This window comes from Periplaneta americana, chromosome 3 (genome assembly GCF_040183065.1).
Source record: "Periplaneta americana isolate PAMFEO1 chromosome 3, P.americana_PAMFEO1_priV1, whole genome shotgun sequence".
Taxonomy (NCBI): domain Eukaryota; kingdom Metazoa; phylum Arthropoda; class Insecta; order Blattodea; family Blattidae; genus Periplaneta; species Periplaneta americana.
The window spans coordinates 127,877,734-127,901,135 of NC_091119.1; the positions used below are offsets into that span (position 1 = coordinate 127,877,734).

A 23,402-nucleotide genomic window follows, 5' to 3' on the forward strand; every position below is an offset into this window, starting at 1 on the left:
AAAATATCGTCGGATAAAAATACTACGCCAGTCTCACAAATCCGACTTTTATTTTTTACTTGGGGGCTGGGGTTTGAGTCTCTAGTACTTATCTTAATGACAACCCTGACTATACGCAGGTATGCAAACATGATAATGGGGTAGGTTTTGTGTGCGTGTGAAAGGTATTGACAGTTCTTTATATGATGCTTTCCAATTCAGATGCTGGCAGTAACAATGAATGCACTGGTTACTATAGCCAGCCAACTTTAATCATTAGCGTACAACCAGACTATTTATTACGAGGTACAAAAAAGGGGGCGCACACACCCCCACACTCACTAACCCATTATGCATTGTACTACAATTGTTTGATAGCTTCCATTGATGTAACCTGTATAGGAAGAGTACGGACCAAAAACACTCTAGCACTATCAGGTGTAAAAGAATCCTTTACTCATTCGCTTCTTCATTAAACAACGTTAATCTTAATATTCTACATATCTAGATAATATTTAGTTACAAAAACTTACTTTGAATATAAATATTGAACATAGAATTCTCTTATGTCAATTTTGTAATCAAACGATTTTGCTTCCTAGCAACAACATATCACTAACACTGATTGTGGTCTCACCAGCGTAACTCATAGCTAGCGAGCTGGTCTCGTGCTACGAGATTATGATCAGACATGAGTTCGAATCTCGTTTGAGACAATTACTTCGCCCGGTTATTTTCGAAGCTTTCTTAACTGTAAAGCGAATATCAAGCAATCATTTGGACCCATTTCGCGAAATACGACTTTTCTATCATCAATCCGACTCCAGTACTAACTTCGTGGTTCATAGAGCGCTGTTAACCAACCGATTATAAAATAAATGTGCGACCTTACTCTAAACAAAAACTCAACGATCTCATCAGAGATTTATTTTTATCGCTTTTAGTATTGAAATGATGTAATCTGCAATAAACACACAAGAGCCATTAAAGTGTTGTAAACTTTAAGGACACTGGATAGTTAGAGGACCGCTTAGGGCTTTTGTAAATTAAAATATTTTAAACCTTTGTATTTTTAATACTACTTACTAAAGATAAAAATTAGGTCTAAATGAAACTTTGCCATAACATAAAGCAATATAATAATTATTTAATGCGTATAGTAAGCAATATTTTTTCTTTCAGCTTTATTTATTACAGTTTCTTTCAGGAGATGATTTTTTTTGTTCCTTTCTTGTTTTTTGTTTTCACATATTAAGGTGCACTTTCCCTAAGAAATATTTGACATACCTTAATGAAACTTTTACTCTACATTTTTAAGGATAAATTGTACTACAATTTGTAGCTAAAATTATAAATTAATCTTGTTTAGTTTTTATTTTAATATTATTTTATTACAAAAAGTTAATTCTTGAACAAGATACAAAAATGATAATTTTTCCTTCAACTAAGATGTGTCTATTTGATCAAATTTTGAGTTTAAATTGTAAGAAATATTGTTCACCATAAATGCCGTATAAAAATCTAAAGTCATAGATAAAAAACATCAGACATTTGTCCTTGAGAAAAATTTTTTTTCACAAATAATCTCTAAAAGAAATTACTTCTTACTGTAGGCATTAAACTATTCTTAAATTGCTTTATAATGTAGTAAAGTTTCATTCAATTATTTCACTTAGCATTAAAATACAATGTTAAAGTTATTCTAATTTACAAGAGCTCTGGAGCAGGCCTCTAATTACTCATTGTCCTCAAATTGAAAATTTAACAGCGATGTTCATATGCCAGTATTAATAGTAACTGATTTTGTTAACCTATCAACAACGTGATGTTTGTATAGTGTGTGCTGACTTGACATAAGAGGTATGGAGGCTATGATTCAGATGTAACTAGTACTGTAATGATGTTTGTAAATGACTGTCATATATTTTCGGTATTACAAACACAACATGATTTTACAGAAAAAAAAAGAACACAATTCCTTAATACCTCAATTACAATTCTCGCCGTGTAACATTGTATGAGCACAAAATGGCGAGGTCTTCAGATATAATATGTATCCCTTCCAAAATATAAATCCTAACCTGTCCGTTCAGAGCAGTTCATCTGAAGACAGCTTCATTTCTGATTGGTAGATTTAGTACAGTAATGGGCGTAAACCTAAGAAAAAAATTAGAATGAATAAAAATGGTATTTCCTTTTACCCTTGCTCAATACTTTCAAGCAGAAAAAAAAGAAACCATGTCATAACATTCTCTGGACCCCATTATTTATTATGTCATTGTCAAAGATTCTCCACCCCTTCTTTTTAGGCAACCCATTCCTCTTATACAAGTTCCTATTTCTATAATACCTTATGGCTACAGTTACTATTTCTCAAAAGACCAGAGGGGGTTTAAAAAAACATTGGAAAAGTGGGGTACAATGACCACTCTCAAAGATACCAAAGGGCATTTTTGTGAAAAAAAAGTCTACTCTTTTTTTCCTATTGAGAAAAGGGAGGTACCCCATAGTGACTAACAATAGCGATCTTATTCTCCCTTCACCCCCCTTACAACCTTCACTTCCACATCTGCTCCTGGGTTGAATTTTTTAAAACGTTCCATTTCGAGATGCAGGAACAAGATAGCATCGCAGTGCGCGGCGGCCTACTGCCAGTAGCTACCGCGTAGCGCTGCGCTTCTGTTATTATTGTTACTGCCACGAGATGGAGTTGTTGATAACAATCGCACGAATTGAAAAAAATGAGAAGCTATGACAGTAAGATTTTTTATCAATGGTTTTCATAATACATAAAAGCTGACGGAATGCTGTTATTTTCTCCAAGGACTGGTTAGTATTGACGGCTGTATTACGAGCGGCGCTAATGTTTCAATCTCTACCTACACAAAAGCCTTCCGTCATTCATTGGGCGATACGTCGCTACTAAAATTTGTCTTCATACGTTTAAATTGGGTTTTCAGAGTGTTACATGTTGAAGTCATAGGCTACAATTTCCAAAACTATGAACTTTCAATCAGAACACTTCCTCGCATTTATATTTGGGAGATTATTTTATCAATTAAATGTAGGCCAGCGCTATACCAACTATGCTACCCAGGCCGACGTTTAGTAATAAATATTGTTACTATTATCATTATTATTACTGTCATCATTAATATTATTTTCATCATTATCATTGTATCACCACTTGACTAATCTCTTGAATTTTATTTCGAATGTAACTTTAATTTCTCAACATTTCACATAATTTCATTTTTTAGTTTGCTCTCAATAAGATTTTGTCGTTTTATAAAGTGTTCTCGTGGAGAGCATGGGTTGACCCACATACAGAATTGAAGGACGCATAGTCACAACAGGCATCAGCTCGGAAGAAAAAAAACAAATAAAACAAGAAAGAGTTATTGCACGCGAATAAATCGTTGTACATTATTGATTAGGTATTTGCATTAACTTTATTTTAAAACTCTACTCTGCTTTTATATTTCAGATTTTGTCATATATAATTTAATGTCTAGTCTTTGTAGGCCTATATTACCACATTATATTTAAAACAACAGAAAGTCGATTGTCATAACAACGTACATGGCCTTCCTTTTAATCTCATACATATAGATCCCTTCTGGTATGCTCCCCTATTGTTGTGACAGTGTCTCGCTGCAAAAGAAAAGACGTCCTCGATACTGAAATGCTTGAAGATGGAAGATTAAGGAAGATGGCGTCAACATGTCACCAAAAGCATGGCATAGACAGTTATGGCCATAAAAATTGTGTGATTTTTGCTACAGTTCATACAAAAAAAAAATCCTTACTGGAATTAAATGATTTAAGTAGGAAAGTAAAAACATACCATTCATTTTAGCGAGTTTTCGACTGAAAAACATATCTAGATACGTTTAGATATTAGCTCTGTGGCAACGCGTCTGCCTTCAGACTAGACGGCCCGGGTTCGATTCCCGGAGGGGTCAGAAATTTTCATGTAAAATTTCTACCTCGAGACTAGGAGAGATGGCGGTGCACAACTTCTAATCAGTAAATTGTGCACCAATATTCCTGGGTTAAATCCCAAATCTCTCCGCAGTGCATATGAAGAGAAGACATATGTCACTGTTGACAGTGATTCGTCCGTTGGATGGGAACGTTAAGCCTGGCGGTCCCTTTGGTGCTATTCGACAGGAGTAGGCTACGTGCCGGCACCGAGTTTCCCCTTCTCCCTTTCTCACTTTCATCATCCTCACCCATTCTCTATACTACACTTATCCATACACTCACCTTAGTACACGACATAACTCTTCACAGATATACATCATGTGCAGCGTGGCCCGCCGAAGTGGTGTACAAATTGAAAATGGGTCACAGTCCTGCCATCTATCCACTATATGCGGAACTCGAATCACGCAAGTGGAGTGGATAAGCATTAGATACACACACACGTTTAGATCTTATACAAGGTGTTAACAAAAATATAATATTTTGAGAGGAGGTAGTATTCACCGGAGAAGAGTCTAATAAAAATGAAGAAAAAATTACTGTGCAATTGGTATTAGTAACACCAGCAGATCTTCTAATGTGAGCTCTTTAGGCCTGCTTGTTCCGTATTTTTAGTTGCTGTTTAACGATGCTGTATCGACTGCTAGGTAATTTAGCGTTGATGGAATTGGTGATTGCGAAATGGGGCTGACAATTTGCCATGAATTACCTGATATTCGCCTTACAGTAGGGGAAAACCTCTAATAAAACCGAACCAGGTAATCAGCCCAAGCGGGAATAGAACCCACACCCGAGCACAGCTCCAGATCGGAAGACAAATGCGCCAACTGGCTGAGTTACTTCGGTGGTTCGTTTCTTATTGCGATGCAGTAAACAAAAGAATAAACAGGCAGATCATCATGACTTACCAAAAAAAAAGAAACAAACTAAGAGTTCACATTATAAGATATGCTGTTGTTATCATACCAATTTGACAGTACTTGCTTTTTGAAGGATATTGACCCATGTTTATTAGACCTTTTCTGCTTGTTTTGATAAAATACTACTTTTTCCCAAAATATTATACCTTTGTAAATATCCTGTATAGATCATTTTACTGTCCGTACGAGTGGTTATGTCGCATCTATATTTCTCCTACCAGTTTCTACAGGCATCTCTGTAAAGACTTGTAGCTGACTGTTAGACTCTTTCATGAAAATATTCGCTGTACTAGAATTGAAAATCTACGTAATAGGCCTATTATACTGAATCCGGCAATTAACGTTCCTCATTTTCAAAATATCGATTTATTGTTTAAAGAAATTACAAGCCATGGACACTGTTATGCACGTTATAATCTTGGATTTACAGATTATTACCTTTTTTTTTTAATTACATCCTTAAGATGCCCACCATTAGCGTCAATACATTGTTGCAATCCTCTTTGTACACTAGTCGTTAAGGTACTCTCTGCAAGTGTCTGGTGTGACACCAGCAATTTCCTCACGAATTGCATTTTTGAGGCTGTTGATATCAGGGAGATTATGAGCGTAAACCTTGGCCTTCAAATACCCCCACAAGAAGAAATCTGGTACAGTGAGGTCTGGGAATAACGAGGACCATGGACTATAACCGAACCTGGAGAGAAACACGTTCAATATTTTCAGGTGCCCGCGCTGTTGGTTTGTTTTGAACAGATCCGATTTCACGCCACTGATTTACCCACCTACTTATTATTTTTCGTGACGGTGCAATTCAACGTCGTCGATTATCGCCAAATATTCGCCGAAACTAGCACTGTACAGCCACAATTGACTTGCTTTATAAATAATGCTCCACGCAGAAAATGCGCTGCTGCAAAGGCTCACTAAATCCAAGGCCATGCTAGACCCAAGCACAGTGATCAAAGCCTCTCCTCTTAAATGATGCATGCATAATTACCAACTTGAAATGTGAAACGTTAATTGCCGGACCCTGTACAACTGTTTAAAATAATTTAAAGAAAAAACCCCGTTAAGTTATTGCCACGTGATTTTCCCTCGCTTCGACTACCCTACGACATAACCACTCAGACGGACAGTAATGGCTTCTCAACACGAGGACTGGAGATTGATATCTCGCGGATTCTTGGGAATTTGGATAGTGTAAAGTGGAACTCAAACAGGTATTCTTTAGACAAGTCCATTCCTCAATAGTTTATCATTCAATTAAGTTAGGTATTGTTTGCTACTCGCTGTATTAGAATGTAGTTTCATTTACTCTGGATAGATTTTATAGTTACAAAGGAATAGTAAATAAAGAATTGGCATTGCGTCCGCGTCACCGTTTTTGGCGTCTATCCTAGATGTATAGTGCCCAGTTTGTGAGCATGTTGTTAGTGCAGCTGAGAATGGTACCACATCCTATACACGTCACATCAGCCATTTGCCAAGCACAGTTGTCAGACTGACTGCGGCAAATATAAAAAACTCGCACTTAACGTTCCCATTACTTATTTCACACGTCAAAAACGGTGACGCGGACTATACCACTATCATATTGTGGTATATGAAAATAACGAGCAATACTCGAAATGAATTATTATTCACCAAGTCCTCTTAATGTAGATTAATCAGAAATTTTGTGTCATGACAAATCATAAAACTATAAGAAGTCTTTACCGAGGCAATCGCTTAATATCACAAAATAGGTCACAATACTAAATTTATTTCTTCTTTTGTCATAAAGTGCAATTTTTGTAATAACATGTCTGTCAAATAGTCTATTTGGAAAGCGTAATATTTTTACAACCCATCGAATTTAGGTTCTACAAGAAACAAATGACAGCAGCATGATTTACATTATTGCGTTCGATTCTTCACAATTGCTAATGTATCGCTGTCATTAGCCTGGCAGCAAAACAAGTGCCGTTAAGTTCTTATCTCGTCCCTTCATTTTTTTTAGCATTCCTTTTGGATTTTATTTTTTATCGGGCATCAATCTAGGAACGAGAGCATTAAAATGCCACTATTCCTGAATTAAATAAATTGCTGTAAATGGATTTCGAACACAATACAGGGTGCCACGCCGTAAATCCCTCGCAACACAAAGGAGTCACTGGACCCATCTCATCAACCGCCAGACCCACAATGACAAGCCTTTTAACGAAAGAATGGACCAACTAATAGCGAGTACAGACAGACGGACAGACGGCTCCATCAGGATAATAGCCAATAGCACTTAGGTACTGCGGATGTGTGACGCGTGGGAATGTGTCTTGTCTTGAAGATGCGTGTATGTCAAGCACAAATCGATAAGCTGTCTTTTTATAAATTGAAAACCGCAAGGAATTGGAAATATGTATACCATTAATGTTATGACATAAAATGTTACATTGAAGGTAGTAGGAGCAGCCTTCAAGTGGTGAAAAATTGAAAAACAAATGGATTTAAAAGCAAGAAATATGAGTGGTCAGAAAAATGGAGGAATTACTAAACACAGAAGTAAAAAAAAAAATGATGACTCATTTATCAATTTATTATATTTATAATGAAATAAATAAATAAATAAATAAATTAATTAATTAATATACTGTACATATGACTACAACTTCCTATAGACCCTGGCTGCGTGTTATCTTTTCTGCTTTGTAAATAATATTCTGAAGAGATTCAATACAGTAACTAATTGTAGGCAATAACGATCTTGAGTATTGCCTTTTCCCTGCTAATATTCTACCATTTCATCTTAAAGCAACATCCTCATCATCTTAAAGAGGGATAGGGGGCTTAGGAAATACTACCATTTGAATGAAAAGACTATGACTATATTCTGGTAGGTACTTAAGTTCACAGGTTTTGGTCTCGCTGTCACATACATTAGAAAAATGTACTAAAATAACTAAGTGGTACTTTATTTTATAACACTTTCTTTAAACTCGTAAAATGTTATCAATTCCAACCTCTACATATGAATATATAATGGAGTCTTCCGTTTTTTTGTTTTTTGTTTTTTTTTTTTTCAATATCCACCCTCCCTTATGTAAGTGGATTCGTCTAGCTTGCATTTGCACAGCCGACTGTTAGCTTTCATACAAATTTCATTTGAAACTGCATCTATCGGCCGATGCAATAACGAAACCGATGATGCTTCCCCTACAATCATCTTTAGGAACTTCATCTTATAAAGTGTTTCTCATTTTCATAGTTTGTAGGTAAAATATAGACCTATTAGGTCAAAAGCAAAGAAAGAATTTGAGAATCTAAGAAAGGAGCAAGAAAGGAAAAGAACATGAGAGAATAAAGAAATGAAGAAGATGAAAGGGAAAAAAGAGTATGTTAGAAGGAAAGAAGGAAATACATAAGCTACGCAGAAAGTACAATAGTATTGTGAAAATTACGAGTAATTTTATTTTCCGTGAAGTGGGTATCAACTCCTTGTTCAACCCGCAACTTGATGGACCAGGCAACTTAATTTTGAGGTTACCTACCCCTAGAACAGCTACCACGGTTTACGAGCCTATGCTGGCAGAGTTTTGATTATTTCAGCAGTAAGAATATAAGTTTGTACAGAGACAAAGATATTATAGAAAATTAATTCTTTCATAGTTTTCACTGAAAACCCAGTATTCTCCAATTTTGTTATTTTTCGCCATATAGAAAATAACAGTAGTACATTTGAACCAATTTGTGGAACAGTAAATAGGACTACAAAATTTAACAAACAGTGACATGACTATAACAACCGAAACCAGTTTACAAACAGTGACACGTAACAACGGAAGGAGTTAACAAACAGTGACACGTAACAACGGAACCAGTTAACAAACAGTGATACGTAACAACGGAATGAATTAACAGTGACACGTAACAACGGAATGAATTAACAAACAGTGACACGTAACAACGGAACGAGTTAACAGTGACACGTAACAACGGAACGAGTTAACAGTGACACGTAACAACGGAACGAGTTAACATTGACACGTAACAACGGAACGAGTTAACAGTGACACGTAACAACGGAACGAGTTAACATTGACACGTAACAACGGAACGAGTTAACATTGACACGTAACAACGGAACGAGTTAACATTGACACGTAACAACGGAACCACTTAACAAACAGTAATAGAAACCAGTTTACAAACAGTGACACGAAACAACGAAACCAGTTAACAAACAGTGACACACAACAATGGAACCAATTAACAAACAGTGATATGTAATAACGGAATGAATTAACATAGACATGGACAATCGAAACCAGTTAAATGACGATAGAATCAAATAGGGAAAAATAAGGGAAAATCTGAAGAATCTTAGAAAAAAGGAAGAAAAAAAAAAGATAGAAAGTAACACAGATGGATATACCTAATGGTTGATAGACCTAATAGGTATGTGAAAGAAAGAAAGAAAGAAAGAAAGAAAGAAAGAAAGAAAGAAAGAAAGAAGAAAGAAAAAAACATAAGAAAAATGAAGATAGAAATAAACCAAATAATCAGAGAATTAATACAAAAAGAAAGAATCTGACGAAAGAAACTGGAAAGGAGATGGTAAAAGACATAGAAGAAAAATAAAGAAGCGAAGATACAGAATAAAAATATATGGAAAATATTGCATTTGATTATTTAATATTTAAAATAAATTATGTAAAATTCCTTCGGCCCTACGTGACCAACCTACATATACGAAACGGAGCCAGAATAACGTGCCAAGACAACGATCAAATCTGTAAGAAGGCCTGAAGACACGAGGCAACATTTAACCTCTCAGTTGAAATCTTAACTTTCTGCTCAGACAGCACATTTTTCTTGAGATCAGAAGTATCAAAACACGAAATCCCTGAAACTGGGTATTGAACCTCGAACTTTCCCAACTTGCATAACACTCAAGTCCCCTAACTTGCAAAAGCGCGAGCCACATCAGGTATAACAGCTATTGATTGCCGATCAATAATGTTTTAGACAAAGCAGCGATGTTTTTATTATTCATCTGTTTATATGAGCTTATTTCCGTACTACGTCACAAATTGTGCAAGGGTGGTAATTTTTTTGTATCAGCCGTCGTCTGCCTCCCTCAACATCTAATTCACCCCTCTCGACCACGCCCCCTCAATCCAACCACTTGCTGGTTTATAATTCAAATAAATTTGTTTCTGGTCGATTGGGAAAGCCTCCGTCCTCATCTCTAAATATTGTATTAAGCTAGCACTCGATGTGTATTGCCCACAGTGCCATTTTATTTCTAGTTTTATTTAAAATCATGCAATATTTTTATTCTGTTTTATTGTATAGCTAATTGGTTTTTACAGATATCTATCTAATCTTGTTAGTTAAATCATCATTCATCATAAGGAGCAACAGCAGAGATATGTTTTGTTTACATAACTTTGTTAAAATTTGCGTATAATTAAACATTGTTTATTATATCGACGGCCCAGTTCAAAAGGGAAACATCAAAATTGAAAGTTTTGAGAAACCTGCATTTTAAAGATTTATGTTGCTGTGAAAAATCAAAGGATCATTAAAATTACCTATACAGGGTGATTCACGAGGATTTACCGTTCTTTACGGAACTTATTTCTGAAGATATGTTGCGCAAAAAATGTCATATAGGCTAAACATAGTTCCTATTCTCAATATTTTCAGAGTTACACTAATTTAAAGTTGTTTGTAAAATACTTTTTTTCTTTAGTTTGAAGGTAAAAGAATAATACAAATAGAGAATGAACCATTCAGAAGTATCATTTCTTTAATTGGCAACTATTATGAAGCTAAAAATGTGTTGTGAACTCCTTAGTTACTTCGTACAGACATTTTTTTATATTTTTAACTATAAAATTACATTAGTCTTACGCACTTATCACAACAATTATTACAAATCACACCACTTCCACCAACTTAATTATTTGCAGTTCAATTTTGCATCCTAATTTACAGTCTTAGAGAGTTTACAGCACATTTTAAAAAATGTCGCCGTCCGCTTAAGTATACTTGGCCGCACGCTTGTGAACGGCACTCGTCGCTCTACGTAACTGCATACGGCTATCTTTGATTTCCGTAGCGTTCGCGCTGGCTGCTGACTGCACGCTGACCAAGATCACGCGTTCACAGCAATGCGTTCCAATAACGAAACGTAACTCTGTAAATATTGAGAATAGGACCCATATTTATATGACATTTTTTGCTCAGAATGTCTTCGGAAATAAGCTCCGTATTGGAATCACCGTGTAGAGACGTAAGTCACAATAATATTATGAAAGAGGGAGTTTATTGCAAGACATATTACAGCATTTCACATAATGTGATTGTCCTACAATATGATAGCCTATGGTGAAAAGTATGTAGACCTGTCGAGATTAAAGCCAAAAAAAATATAATATAATACTTTTCCGTTCCATAATTACAAAAATGCGGAGGTATGTCAACCAGAAAAAGTGTTTATATGTTTTTCAACTCCTCACTTCTTAGGAATCTCAATCTCCAGGTCTTCTATTTCTGTATACGTTTTCCATCATATCTCTTTCCTTTATATTCTGGTAGAGTCTTTTTCTCAAAATTTTCCCAGTTTTATTTTACCTGGTAGTGTCCATAATATCAACCATTTTTGTGTAGATTCGACTATCCATTATTTCAATAATTTTATGATATGATTTTTTTTACTTCTATATTTTCCTGCAGTTCGTTAGCAGAAATTCATCTCTGTAGATATCAGCTTCTTCTACGCTATCTTTACTCACACTTTACCATTATTTTACAGTATTCCATATTATCATTTTATTTTCCAAGTCTATTACTTTAGATATATTTCGGTCCCTACATAATTGATCATACAGCTGTTATTTCAATGCAGGTACTAACGTAATATGTTAAAACTTTGATTAAACATTTTATGAAACACGATTAAAAATGTAGAATACTTATCGAGGTTACAAATTCAGTATAGGCCTAAATCTAAAAATTTACATCAGCCTTTTCATTGTTAACACACTTAAAAATATATATAAAGACAGCATTACTGAGATATAAAGCCTGTTACATTTTGATGTTAACATTTCATTCAACCTTCAGGAGGCAATCTGTACTAAAACACAGTATTAAATGTGTAGAAAATAGTTTTTTAAAACATAACAATCAAACTTTCCGTTTCCATTTAACAAAAATTACAAAACGCTAGCAATGTAAAATATTTGCTACCAGACAAGAAAGCCACATAAAGAGCTGTTACTAGGCAACATAGTCACGTGAGATGTGGTTACTAAACAACAAAGTCATGTGAGATCGGTTACTAAGCAACAATGCCACGTGAGATCTGGTTATTAAGTAACAATGTCACGTTCGATCTGATAGCGGACAATTGAATTGGTTTTTTGAGAAACATCAAGTCACGAAATACAAAGTTTTGGGCAATCACAAAAAAAAAAAAAAATGTTTAAAAGAAATGCATGAGTTAAGAATTGGAATGTTTGAAATGGGAAATGTTGGTATGCAAAAGAATATTTTTTTAATAGAATATGACTCAATAAAAATTTCGTTAAAAATAATACGAATTTGATTCTCAAAACTAGTATTTAGAAGCTGACCATAATTTTTGCTTCATGTGAACAACCTGTATGAAATGTCACTAAGGACATAAATAATACAGTTGTGCATGAAATAATCTAATGCAATAATATATTACACAAAAAACAACAACATTATTTTAACAAATTCAAAATTCAGATAAAAGATAATTAATTTACCAAACACAACAGCTTCGGTTATAGGTTTTTTTTTTTTTTTTCATTCTGTGTCAGCCTTCTCACTGACTTATGACACTTCTCCATTAAATGTAATTTTTAAACGCACATGTCACAACATACATTGGTTTGACTTGTGGTATTTTTTATACAAAATGGTATATCTAACCCTATGGAACAGGAATTAGCATTAAACTTAATTTTGTTAATATTTGACTTATGGGATTTCTAAAAAAAATCGATTCAATTATTATGGGAGTCCTAAAAAAACCGATTCAATTAAGTTACGTTATATCTGGTTACTAAGCAACAATGTCACGTGAGATCTGGTTACTAAGCAACAATGTCACGTGAGATATGGTTACTAAGTAACAATGTCACGTGAGATCTGTTAGTGGACAATCAAGTCACGTGAGATCTGGTTACTAAGCAACAATGTCACGTGAGATCTGGTTACAAGATAGCAGCGTCATGTAGTATGGTACTCACCAGCCGTCGCTTTGGCTTGATAAGTGGCCTGTTCTGGCCGTTCATCTTATAGTACAGGCCACACGCATTGCACAGGTAGTGTCCGGTGCCGTCCCGACGCCAGAGGGGCGTGGACGTCGCTCCACAGTTGACACACTCGCGTCCCTCTAGAACAAGAGACAGAACATTATATAACACGTCACAATTGACGTATTAATTCAGCATACAGTCAAAGGTTCAAACTGCATGCAGGAAGTTGTTATAGCTACAAGAGCAGAAGAAAATAATGTTTAGTATTCTCTTATTCTACATCAGTAAGTTCCACTTAAATTACAAGAATTGATAAAGAGTCCGCAATGGTTAAAGTACTGCCCTCACATTTCAATATCAGATGCACTACATCTTGTTGGATTGTTATGTCCATTCTATTCGTTTCTATTTTTGCCCTTTCATATTTTTTTACCTACGGTCTCACAAAATGTTGTCTTGCAGACATATTTGGTCTTAATTGAGACTTTGGTCCTTACAGACATTTGTTTGAAAATCAAGGAAATTTCTGAGGCGAGAAACAGCAAAATGATCAATTTTGCCTGAACCTTTCTCAATTTTGGGGAAGGTTCTTTTATAATTTTGAAGTTTACGACCGGGACGTCTCCTGCTTTCTGTTAATTCTGAAAAATACCATGCTAAGAATTCGATAGTCCCTTAAAAATCTACTGGTGCCGTGACATCGAATCCTTCCTTTAAATTAGTTGAGAGTATCATTATTCTATGTTCTTAATGTTGAAGGTGATTTAGTGACGTTTGTTTATGGTTGGCTACAAAAATATAAGCGTGCATCGTAAAAGCTTCAAAAGGAAACTTAGAAAAGAAGAAGAGAAAGAAATTGAGCACCTATGTTATATCTGAAAAGCTCCTTTAGTATCCTTCAAGTTCAACACTGTGTCCTCCAGCTGTTCGACTATAAACCTAGTAGATTTCCAATGATAAGCAATCAACAAGAAGGGTTGGGAGTGGAGCACAGTGAATATTTTTGTAACAAGGTAGAACAAATACGACAGGCCTTCCGCGGAACAGAAATCGGAGAATATCGAACTTCGCCATAATCGACGAATTTGAACCTATGGCTCATCCTAGGAATCTGTAGAGTAACTTCGCGCATATGAGGACGGAGTCTATCTGTGCCGGAGTGTATTGCGGGTAGCATCAGCTCGAGTCCGCTAAGGGTACAAGACAGAGTTCAGATAGAAATTATCCCCCCTCAGGCAATGCCTTCCCCCAGAGCAATCATTGACCCTAGCCCTCCCACATACCACTTGGGCAGAGGTCTTGTTTCGTCTTTCTACTCCACAGATTCCTGGGACGGACCATAGCATAGTGCCTGTACGACGCTAATATGGACCTTACAATTAATCGTCATTGTAAAAGCTTGTAAAAAATATGAAGAGATCGGTTTTATGGCCGATAAAACACTGTGGTAGACGAAAGTCCATAGAAAACAATTTGAATGCTGTAATGGTTTTACAACAAGTACAGGAAATTAGACAAAATTCAGCATATTGACTGTGGAGTGTGAATCAAGTTGTGAGGCGACAACAATTGAGCTGCTCAACAGTGTGGATTTTTTTTAGTAGGTCATTTAACTACGCTTTATTAACATCTTAGATTATTTAGCGTCTGAATGAGATGAAGGTGATAATGCCGGTGAAATGAGTCAGGGGTCCAGCACCGATAGTTACCTAGCATTTGCTCATATTGGGTTGAGGGAAAACCCCGGAAAAACCAGGTAATTGCCCCGACCGGGGATCGAACCCGGGCCACCTGGTTTTGCGGCCAGACGTGCTGGAAGTTACTCCACAGGTGTGGACAACAGTGTGGAGTATTCTTAGAAATTAATTTATACTTTAATAAACCACACTTTATATAAACAATAATGTACTAAAAGTTTGTGACTTTGAATTCTAATTTCTTGACTGCATGTATTAGCTATTTCTATCTGTGACTTCTTCCTTCATGAACTTTGTATAGGCTACATTGAATAGAGTAGGCTGGGAGAGAATAGAGGATATTCTGACTCAATTTATTTCTTTCGTTTCTATGGTTTTATTACTTAATTTGAATCTTACTGTGTTGTATGAATAAATTTATATACAGTAATAATAATAATAATAATAATAATAATAATAATAATAATAATAATAATAATAATAATCCGTGGCGCTACAGCCCACAAAGGGCCAAGACCGACCAGCCGGCTGCTGGCCTCACGGTCACATGTCGAAGCAGAGGTGGACGATCATCCAACCAAAATGGAGATATCGTGTGGTTAGCACGATGAGCCCCTCAGCCATTATAGCTGGTATGCGTAACCGGATTTCGCTACCTACCGTAGCTCCCCAAGTGCATCACGATGCTGGGTGGACACCGGTCCCATACACTGGCCGAAATTTCATGAGAAAATTTCTTCCCTCATGAGGACTCGAACCAGCGCGCATTCCGTAACGCGGGTCCTAGGCAGGATGCCTTAGACCACGACGCCACGGCACGGGACATAAATTTATATAATATTTCGTAATAACAAATTGGGGATGTTTTTCTCTTGAAATATTTTGAACAAAAAATGTATATTTACTATGTCGAATGCTTTTTCAAAATCTACAATGGCCAAATGTGTCTCTAAGTTAAATGCTCTTATTTTCTCTATTAGGCCTAATAGCTTTAGTATAAATATATTCTTCGTGCGTATATCTTGATTTTTATTTATGTATGATGTGCTTCGCCAATTCTGTGCGTAATGTTGAAATTTATCGCCAGATTCAAACCCGGACAGTCGCAGATAAGACTAAGCTTACGGCTTGTTGCTCGGCTCTTGACTTCCGCGGCCGGAAACGTCTTTATTGTACGGTTCTCCTAGCTGGATAATTGCGATAAAATAAGCCAGACCGCTCCTTACTGATGTCACATCAATCCATCATCCAGTCATCAACTCGCATAACAATCAAGTGTTAGTTGTATTATTTACAGTTAAATGTTTCACTTTCCGTGAAAAGACGAATCCATTGTCTTAGCTGTATGCGAGATCCAGCTGTGGATCAGATTCCTTAGCGGAGGACCAGGTAATCGATTTCCATCAGGTTCTGTAACAATATTTTTTCTTCTTTTCGGTCACCCCTGTCGTTCTCATAGCTCCATTATCAACTCTGCTATCTGTCTTTGTTTCTATAGTTAAAAGGAGTGCTAACAAAGTATTAATATTAGAATTACATCGTTATGTTATAGCTGAGGCAAATAACCATGGAAAACGCCTCCTATGTCGCCAGGAATGGCACGGTAAAACTGCACTAAGTGTCGAGAAAGTTTTATGATGACACTGATGCAAAATGCTGATGTCGATAATATCTTGATGAAATGAAACGAGCAGGATACGGACTTACTGTTATATGGACAATTACAAATCCTACAGATTCCGTGAAAAGACCCGAGAACTGGGTGTTACATATTAATTTCTCGCCGACTTCTTATATTACATTCAATTCAATTATTAATTTGTAGTTCATTCACTCATTCACATGCTAATTCACAAACCAATTAATTCATTTATTAACTCATTTGCATACTAATTTATTCACCCATGAGCCAGTATATTAATTTGATAATTAATAAATTTATTCCTTCATTTCAGAGTACTTGTTAATTCGTTAATTATTTATTTGAAGCATTCGTCCATATTTTCGTTTTACTATCCCTGCGTTCATTAATGCACTCGTCCATTCATTAATTCATGCACATGTCCATTCATTCATCGTTCATGCACGTGTCCATTTATTCACTCATTCATACACGTGCCCACTCATTCATGCACGATCCCATTTATTCACTCATTCATGCACGTGTCCATTCATTCATCGTTCATGCACGTGTCCACTTATTCACTCATTCATACACGTGCCCACTCATTCATGCACGTGTCCATTCATTCATCGTTCATGCACGTGTCCACTTATTCACTCATTCATACATGTGCCCACTCATTCATGCACGATCCCATTTATTCACTCATTCATGCACGTGTCCATTCATTCATCGTTCATGCACGTGTCCACTTATTCACTCATTCATACATGTGCCCACTCATTCATGCACGATCCCATTTATTCACTCATTCATGCACGTGTCCATTCATTCATCGTTCATGCACGTGACCACTTATTCACTCATTCATACACGTGCCCTCTCATTCATACACGATCCCATTTATTCACTCATTCATGCACGTGTCCATTCATCGTTCATGCATGTGTTCACTTATTCACTCATTCATACACGTGCCCAGTCATTCCTGCACGATCCCATTTATTCACTCATTCATGCACGTGTCCATTCATTCATCGTTCATGCACGTGACCACTTATTCACTCATTCATACACGTGCCCAGTCATTCATGCACGATCCCATTTATTCACTCATTAATGCACGTGTCCATTCATTCATCGTTCATGCACGTGTCCACATATTCACTCATTCATACACGTGCCCAGTCATTCATGCACGAACCCATTTATTCACTCATTCATGCACGTGTCCATTCATTCATCGTTCATGCACGTGTCCACTTATTCACTCATTCATACACGTGCCCACTCATTCATGCACGATCCCATTTATTCACTCATTCATGCACGTGTCCATTCATTCATCGTTCATGCACGTGTCCACTTATTCACTCATTCATACACGTGCCCACTTATTCATGCACGATCCCATTTATTCACTCATTCTTACATGTGCCCACTCATTCATGCACGATCCCATTTATTCACTCATTCATACACGTGCCCACTCATTCATGCACGATCCCATTTATTCACTCATTCATACACGTGCCCACTCATTCATGCACGATCCCATTTATTCACTCATTCATGCACATGTCCATTCATTCATCGTTCATGCACGTGTCCACTTATTCACTCATTCATACACGTGCCCACTCATTCATGCACGATCCCATTTATTCACTCATTCATGCACGTGTCCATTCATTTTTGCATGTACCCATTCACTCTTGTACATGTCCATTCATTCAGTTATGTACATGTCCATTTATTCATTCATACACACGTCCATTCATTCATTCATGTAATTATCAATTTACTCATTCATGCACTCTTCCACACATTCATTAATACGTGAAATAATTAAATAATTATTTCACTCTTCTTTTCATACATACATTCATTCATTCACTCAAATACTCTTGCATTTATTCATCCATGTACTCTCCCCTTCTCTCATAAATTCATGAAATCACTGTCATTCATTAATCCGTTTATTCATTTATTCATCCATCCGAGTACTACTCCATATTATTCATTTATGCGCTCCTTCATTTATTCATATATGCATACAATTATTATGTTATTCGTGCATTCATGTCTACATTTATTCATTAACTCGTATAATCATTTATTTATTGGAGAGTCGGGTAGTATCGGACATCGCGTAATATCGGACAGTGAGTTTCTTTCATCTACCACACGATGATAGTACCTGATTGACATGGTTACGTTTCTGTGATGTCGCATAGAGAAACGTAACCATGTCAATCAGGTACTACCATATGGTGGTAGATGAAAGAAACGCACTGTCCGATATTACCCGATGTCCGATACTACCAGACTCTCCCCTACTTCTTCGTTCATTCAATGTTCCCATTCGTTAATTCGTCAATCTATTCATTCATTAATTTATCCATTGATTTATTCGTCCAAACCCGTGATTTCAATTTCCTTAATATATTTCAAAATTTCACAGACGTACACAGATATCTCGTGATTTTATGCGTACAGTATGTCTTTCTCCGTTTGAAGAAATGTGGGTTGTAAATCACAATTACTAATAATCTAATATTATTGCATTATTTCAACAGCATCAGAAAGGAAGGTATGAAATTAATTCCCCACGTTCCACGGCGCTAGTGTTTTCATTCCATTTGCACCGTCGCATATGATGCAATTTGTTAGGCCGCCATAATGCACGGATTCAGTTCACTTGCAATTACGGGGCGCATTTTCCGCTAAAAAGAACAATGATAATGACATGCACAAAAACTACCAAACATTTCAGAGAGGGATGGAGGGGGCGGGGGTTGTAACCATGATGTATATAGCGGAAGTTAATTTACTCTTCTCCTCTCCCATTGATTGTTCAAGCTACAGACATACATACATAATAAGACTAATAAAATACTGGACATACAAGCAAAATACATACCTACATGTCATGTGATCTCGTACGGCCTTTTCAATGTTTGAAAACCCTCTCTCATTAATCATGTCTGGTAGGACAGACAGGCGGGCTCAAGCCTACCAACCCCCGCCAGATAATATCCCTACCACATGCAACAACAACAATAACAAACATACGACGAAAGAGCGAAACTGTCATAGAGACTGTGGAAGCGAAGGTAGCTGCCGAACACGCAGAGATAGTACCGGTGATAACAATGACAATAATTATTTCATTATCCGGTAAAAACATTTTGCAGAGAGCTTGTTACAAACATCCATGTGTCTCGAAATTAGATCCACAAGAAACAACAAACTAGCCTCTAGTTACTTATGCAGCACGACATAATTCATTTGTAATACTTGAAGTTTTCGTCAATTAGAATTACATATTTCTTAATCAACACGCGAAAAAAATCCTTATATTTTAATATGAGTTTATAATTATCAATTGATACAATAGCACGTTTCATACAATCATAAGCTTCAATCATACTATAATTACTTCGTATTGCGAAAGTTTAATTGAAGGGTCCAGAGCCATAGTTGGCCAAGCGCCATTTATTAAAAACGGAAAAAGTAAGGGTCAAAGGTAAGTGAATACCATAGTCTAATGGAGATTGACATATCATTTAGTTTTAATGTGCACACTTTATATTACTTGCTATATCTTTCCATTGAATTATGGTAATAACTTAATTTTAACCCTTGTTTTCTACGTCTTTAATATATGGCGCTTGGCCCACTATGGTTCTGAACCCTTCAATTGTTAAGAGGTTGTCATAGAAATACATTGCACAATAAAAATAAACTGAGTTTTCCTCGTCCTACGTTTATTTTCAGGCTCAAAGATAACAATACCCAATGAAGTGACAGAAACTTCTATAGTCAATCTAAAACAAGAAGCGCCTTTCATGTAAACACTGACCGAAGTAGTCGGGGCGGAAGGGAAGAAAAAGTTCATTACTTTTTATTTTTATTTGGGAAACATAAAAAATTGTTATTTCACAATCTATAGCAAAGTTGTAATTATTTCTTCAAATAATATAAGACAACGTCCCATATAATGTGAAATTGAGGACCTAACATTCTAAATTTGTTAAGTGACAAAACAACTTTCTGAGATACTGATGAAGAACACATTGCGAAATGCATGTTAAGATACCTAGAACACAGTCTTTTGGAGCACAAATGAGTCACTTATAGTTGAGCTACGACAAAGACAGTTTAGTATGATATTCTCATATGGATGTTCTCCCCTTAGATTGAATAAAATGAAATTTAAAACATTGGCACTTAGCACATTTAGAATGTTAGGTCTTCAATTGTCCATAAAAATAATCTGTATTATTAACAAATAACAGGGATTCAGAGCCATAGTGGGCCAAGCGCCATTTATTAAAAACGGAGAAAGCAAGGGTTAAAATTAAGTGGATACTATAGTTTAATGAAGTTATAATGTGTATACTTTACATTACTTGCTATATGTTTCCATTGAATTCTGGTAATAACTTCGTTTTAACCCTTGTTTTCTACAGTTTTAGTAAATAGCGCTTGGCCCACTATGGTTCTTTTATTTATTTTATTGGGTTATTTTACGACTCTGTATCAACATCTAGGTTATTTAGCGTCTGAATGATATGAAGGTGATAATGCCGGTGAAATGAGTCCGGGGTCCAGCACCGAAAGTTACCCAGCATTTGCTCGTATTGGGTTGAGGGACAACCCCGGGAAAAACCTCAACCAGATAACTTGCCCCGACCGGGATTCGAACCCGGGCCACCTGGTTTCGCAGCCAGACGCGCTGACCGTTACTCCACAGGTGTGAACACTATGGTTCTGAATCCTTAAATTATGCATCAATTTTTTATTTGAATGTAGTATTCCATATAGCGAACAGAGCGGGGGGGGGGGGACATTTGAAATAAATATGCTGCAATATAACAACAGGTTGGAATACATTTTGTCAAACACGAGCGAGGAGTAAAACATAGGCCTATTTATTTATGTTAAGAATGGGTCTTACGTAGGACTATGTACCAGTTAATTCTTGTCCCTGTGTTACCAAAATATTGGCGATTTAAAATAATGGACAACACATTCATATGTTTCATATAGGCTTACCGTAACTAATACTATTAAAACAATAGGATCGGCTAAGGAGTTTTTCTACCGATTGAGAGTTGCGCTCGATCATGGGTTCGATTCCCGCTTGGGCTGATTACTTAGTTGGGTTTTTCCGATGTTTTCCCCTACTATAAGGCGAATGTCAGATAATCTATGACGAATCCTCGGCCTCATCTCGCTATCACCAATCCCATCGACGCTAAATAACTAAGTAGTTGATACTGCGTCGTTAAAAAACCAATTAAAAAACTAGGAGGATGTGCACCAACTGACAGTAAATCTTTCAAAGTTTTAATTGACACCTTTTATCTACAAACACTGAATGTAAGAACTTCGTGTTCCTCAACATATTATATCAATACAAAAGTCAAATTCTTGCCACTCTCCCACATGTGCCTGTATACGGGTACAACCGCAGTAATGATTAGGCCTCTACTGTGACCAAAACTACTTCCGATTTGACAGCTTACAGAGAAGGGGGAACAGTGTTGTCATGTTGTCCATCTTACGTGTAAGCGAGTGCGCTGCCGGCAGAGTGTAATAATGAACAGCTGACATGAACGTATACATTGCTAACCAATATTTGTTGAATACTATGCATTAAAATTAGTGTATATTATTATTTTTATTATTTTTAGCAGCAGCACATGTATTCTTCAATGTAATGTAAAATTGTAGAAAAGCGTTGAAAGAACTGTAAACTGTAAAACAAGTTTAAATTTAATATGATACCTTTACTTTTATGAGTGCCAGTATTCGTCCATGTATGTAATATTGTTAGAAAAGCATCTTGCTGGAAAGCATTTATATTTGTTACATTTTTCTTCACTTTTCCCTTTTCCCCGGAGTTCAAGTCTTGAGGATCCTGCGTCATCTTCATCTACACTTCCTTTTTCTATTCCAATATCGATAACAGTGCTCTTATTAATTTTAACAAAGCAGCATTTCTCATTACAACTTGCGCCAAAGGCAAAAGATGCCCGCCATTATCTTTTTCCCCTCTCAAATACTCTCTTACATTACACACGATCTCTTGCGCTTGATTTTTTAACGGAACACCTTGTACAATATTCTTTGTTCTCCGCCTGCCTTTCCTTCCATCCGACATTGCACAAGTCACCTGTTTAGAAACTCTCACAGAAACTATAAAACGCACGCTAGTCACACACTCCATCAATAACAACGAAGATAATACGTCTAATATAATTTAAACAAAATAATTATCGATACACTAAAAAATGATAAAACTAAACAATATTTTTAATTCACACAACGCACACACTAACCAGCCAACTCAGTCAACCCGGACATTGAATGCACGTGCAACTTGTAAACATAGACAAGGCAACACCGTCCCGTTACCATGGTTACGGGTCTCTCGTGATTGGTTGATTTGAATAGCTGCCATGGTAACATGCTAAAGGCGCCATTTGTCAGGTCGGAAGTAGTTTTGGACACACCATATGTATCTTACTTGTCGAATGTATTGTGGTACAGGCAATACATAAGATGGCGTCCTTCACATACCTCCAAAGAAAGAATTCTCATAGAATAATTCTAGTGACCTTGAAGGCCGCAAAATTCAAAGCGTATCTACAAGCGCAACAATCCAAATAAACAATCTTCGAACAATGCAGTGTTGTGATGAACAAAAACGCTATGAATTTATGCATCAATCTATTAGGCCTACATAGAATGATCGGAAAAACTAATCAGTCGTTGAAGATGCTGCTGGCAGTGGTGGTGACGATAATAATAATAAGAAGGTTGCTTGTAAGAGAGGCACTGCACAACGTTTCTGGAGAACTCACTGTGTACTCTGTTTTGTGTCAGACGCCTCATTATATGTGGCTTC

At 36.4% G+C, this 23,402-nt stretch overlaps 1 protein-coding gene across 1 annotated transcript in view; it reads right to left on the minus strand.

The window, feature by feature from the left end:
• LOC138696513 (GATA-binding factor C-like) overlaps positions 1 to 23,402 on the minus strand; it is a 677,081-nt gene that overhangs the window by 346,429 nt on the left and 307,250 nt on the right. Inside the window, exon 4 of the mRNA XM_069821569.1 lies at positions 13,154 to 13,299. Within this exon, the coding sequence (XP_069677670.1) occupies positions 13,154 to 13,299 (146 nt within the window). The remainder of the gene's footprint in view (positions 1 to 13,153; positions 13,300 to 23,402) is intronic.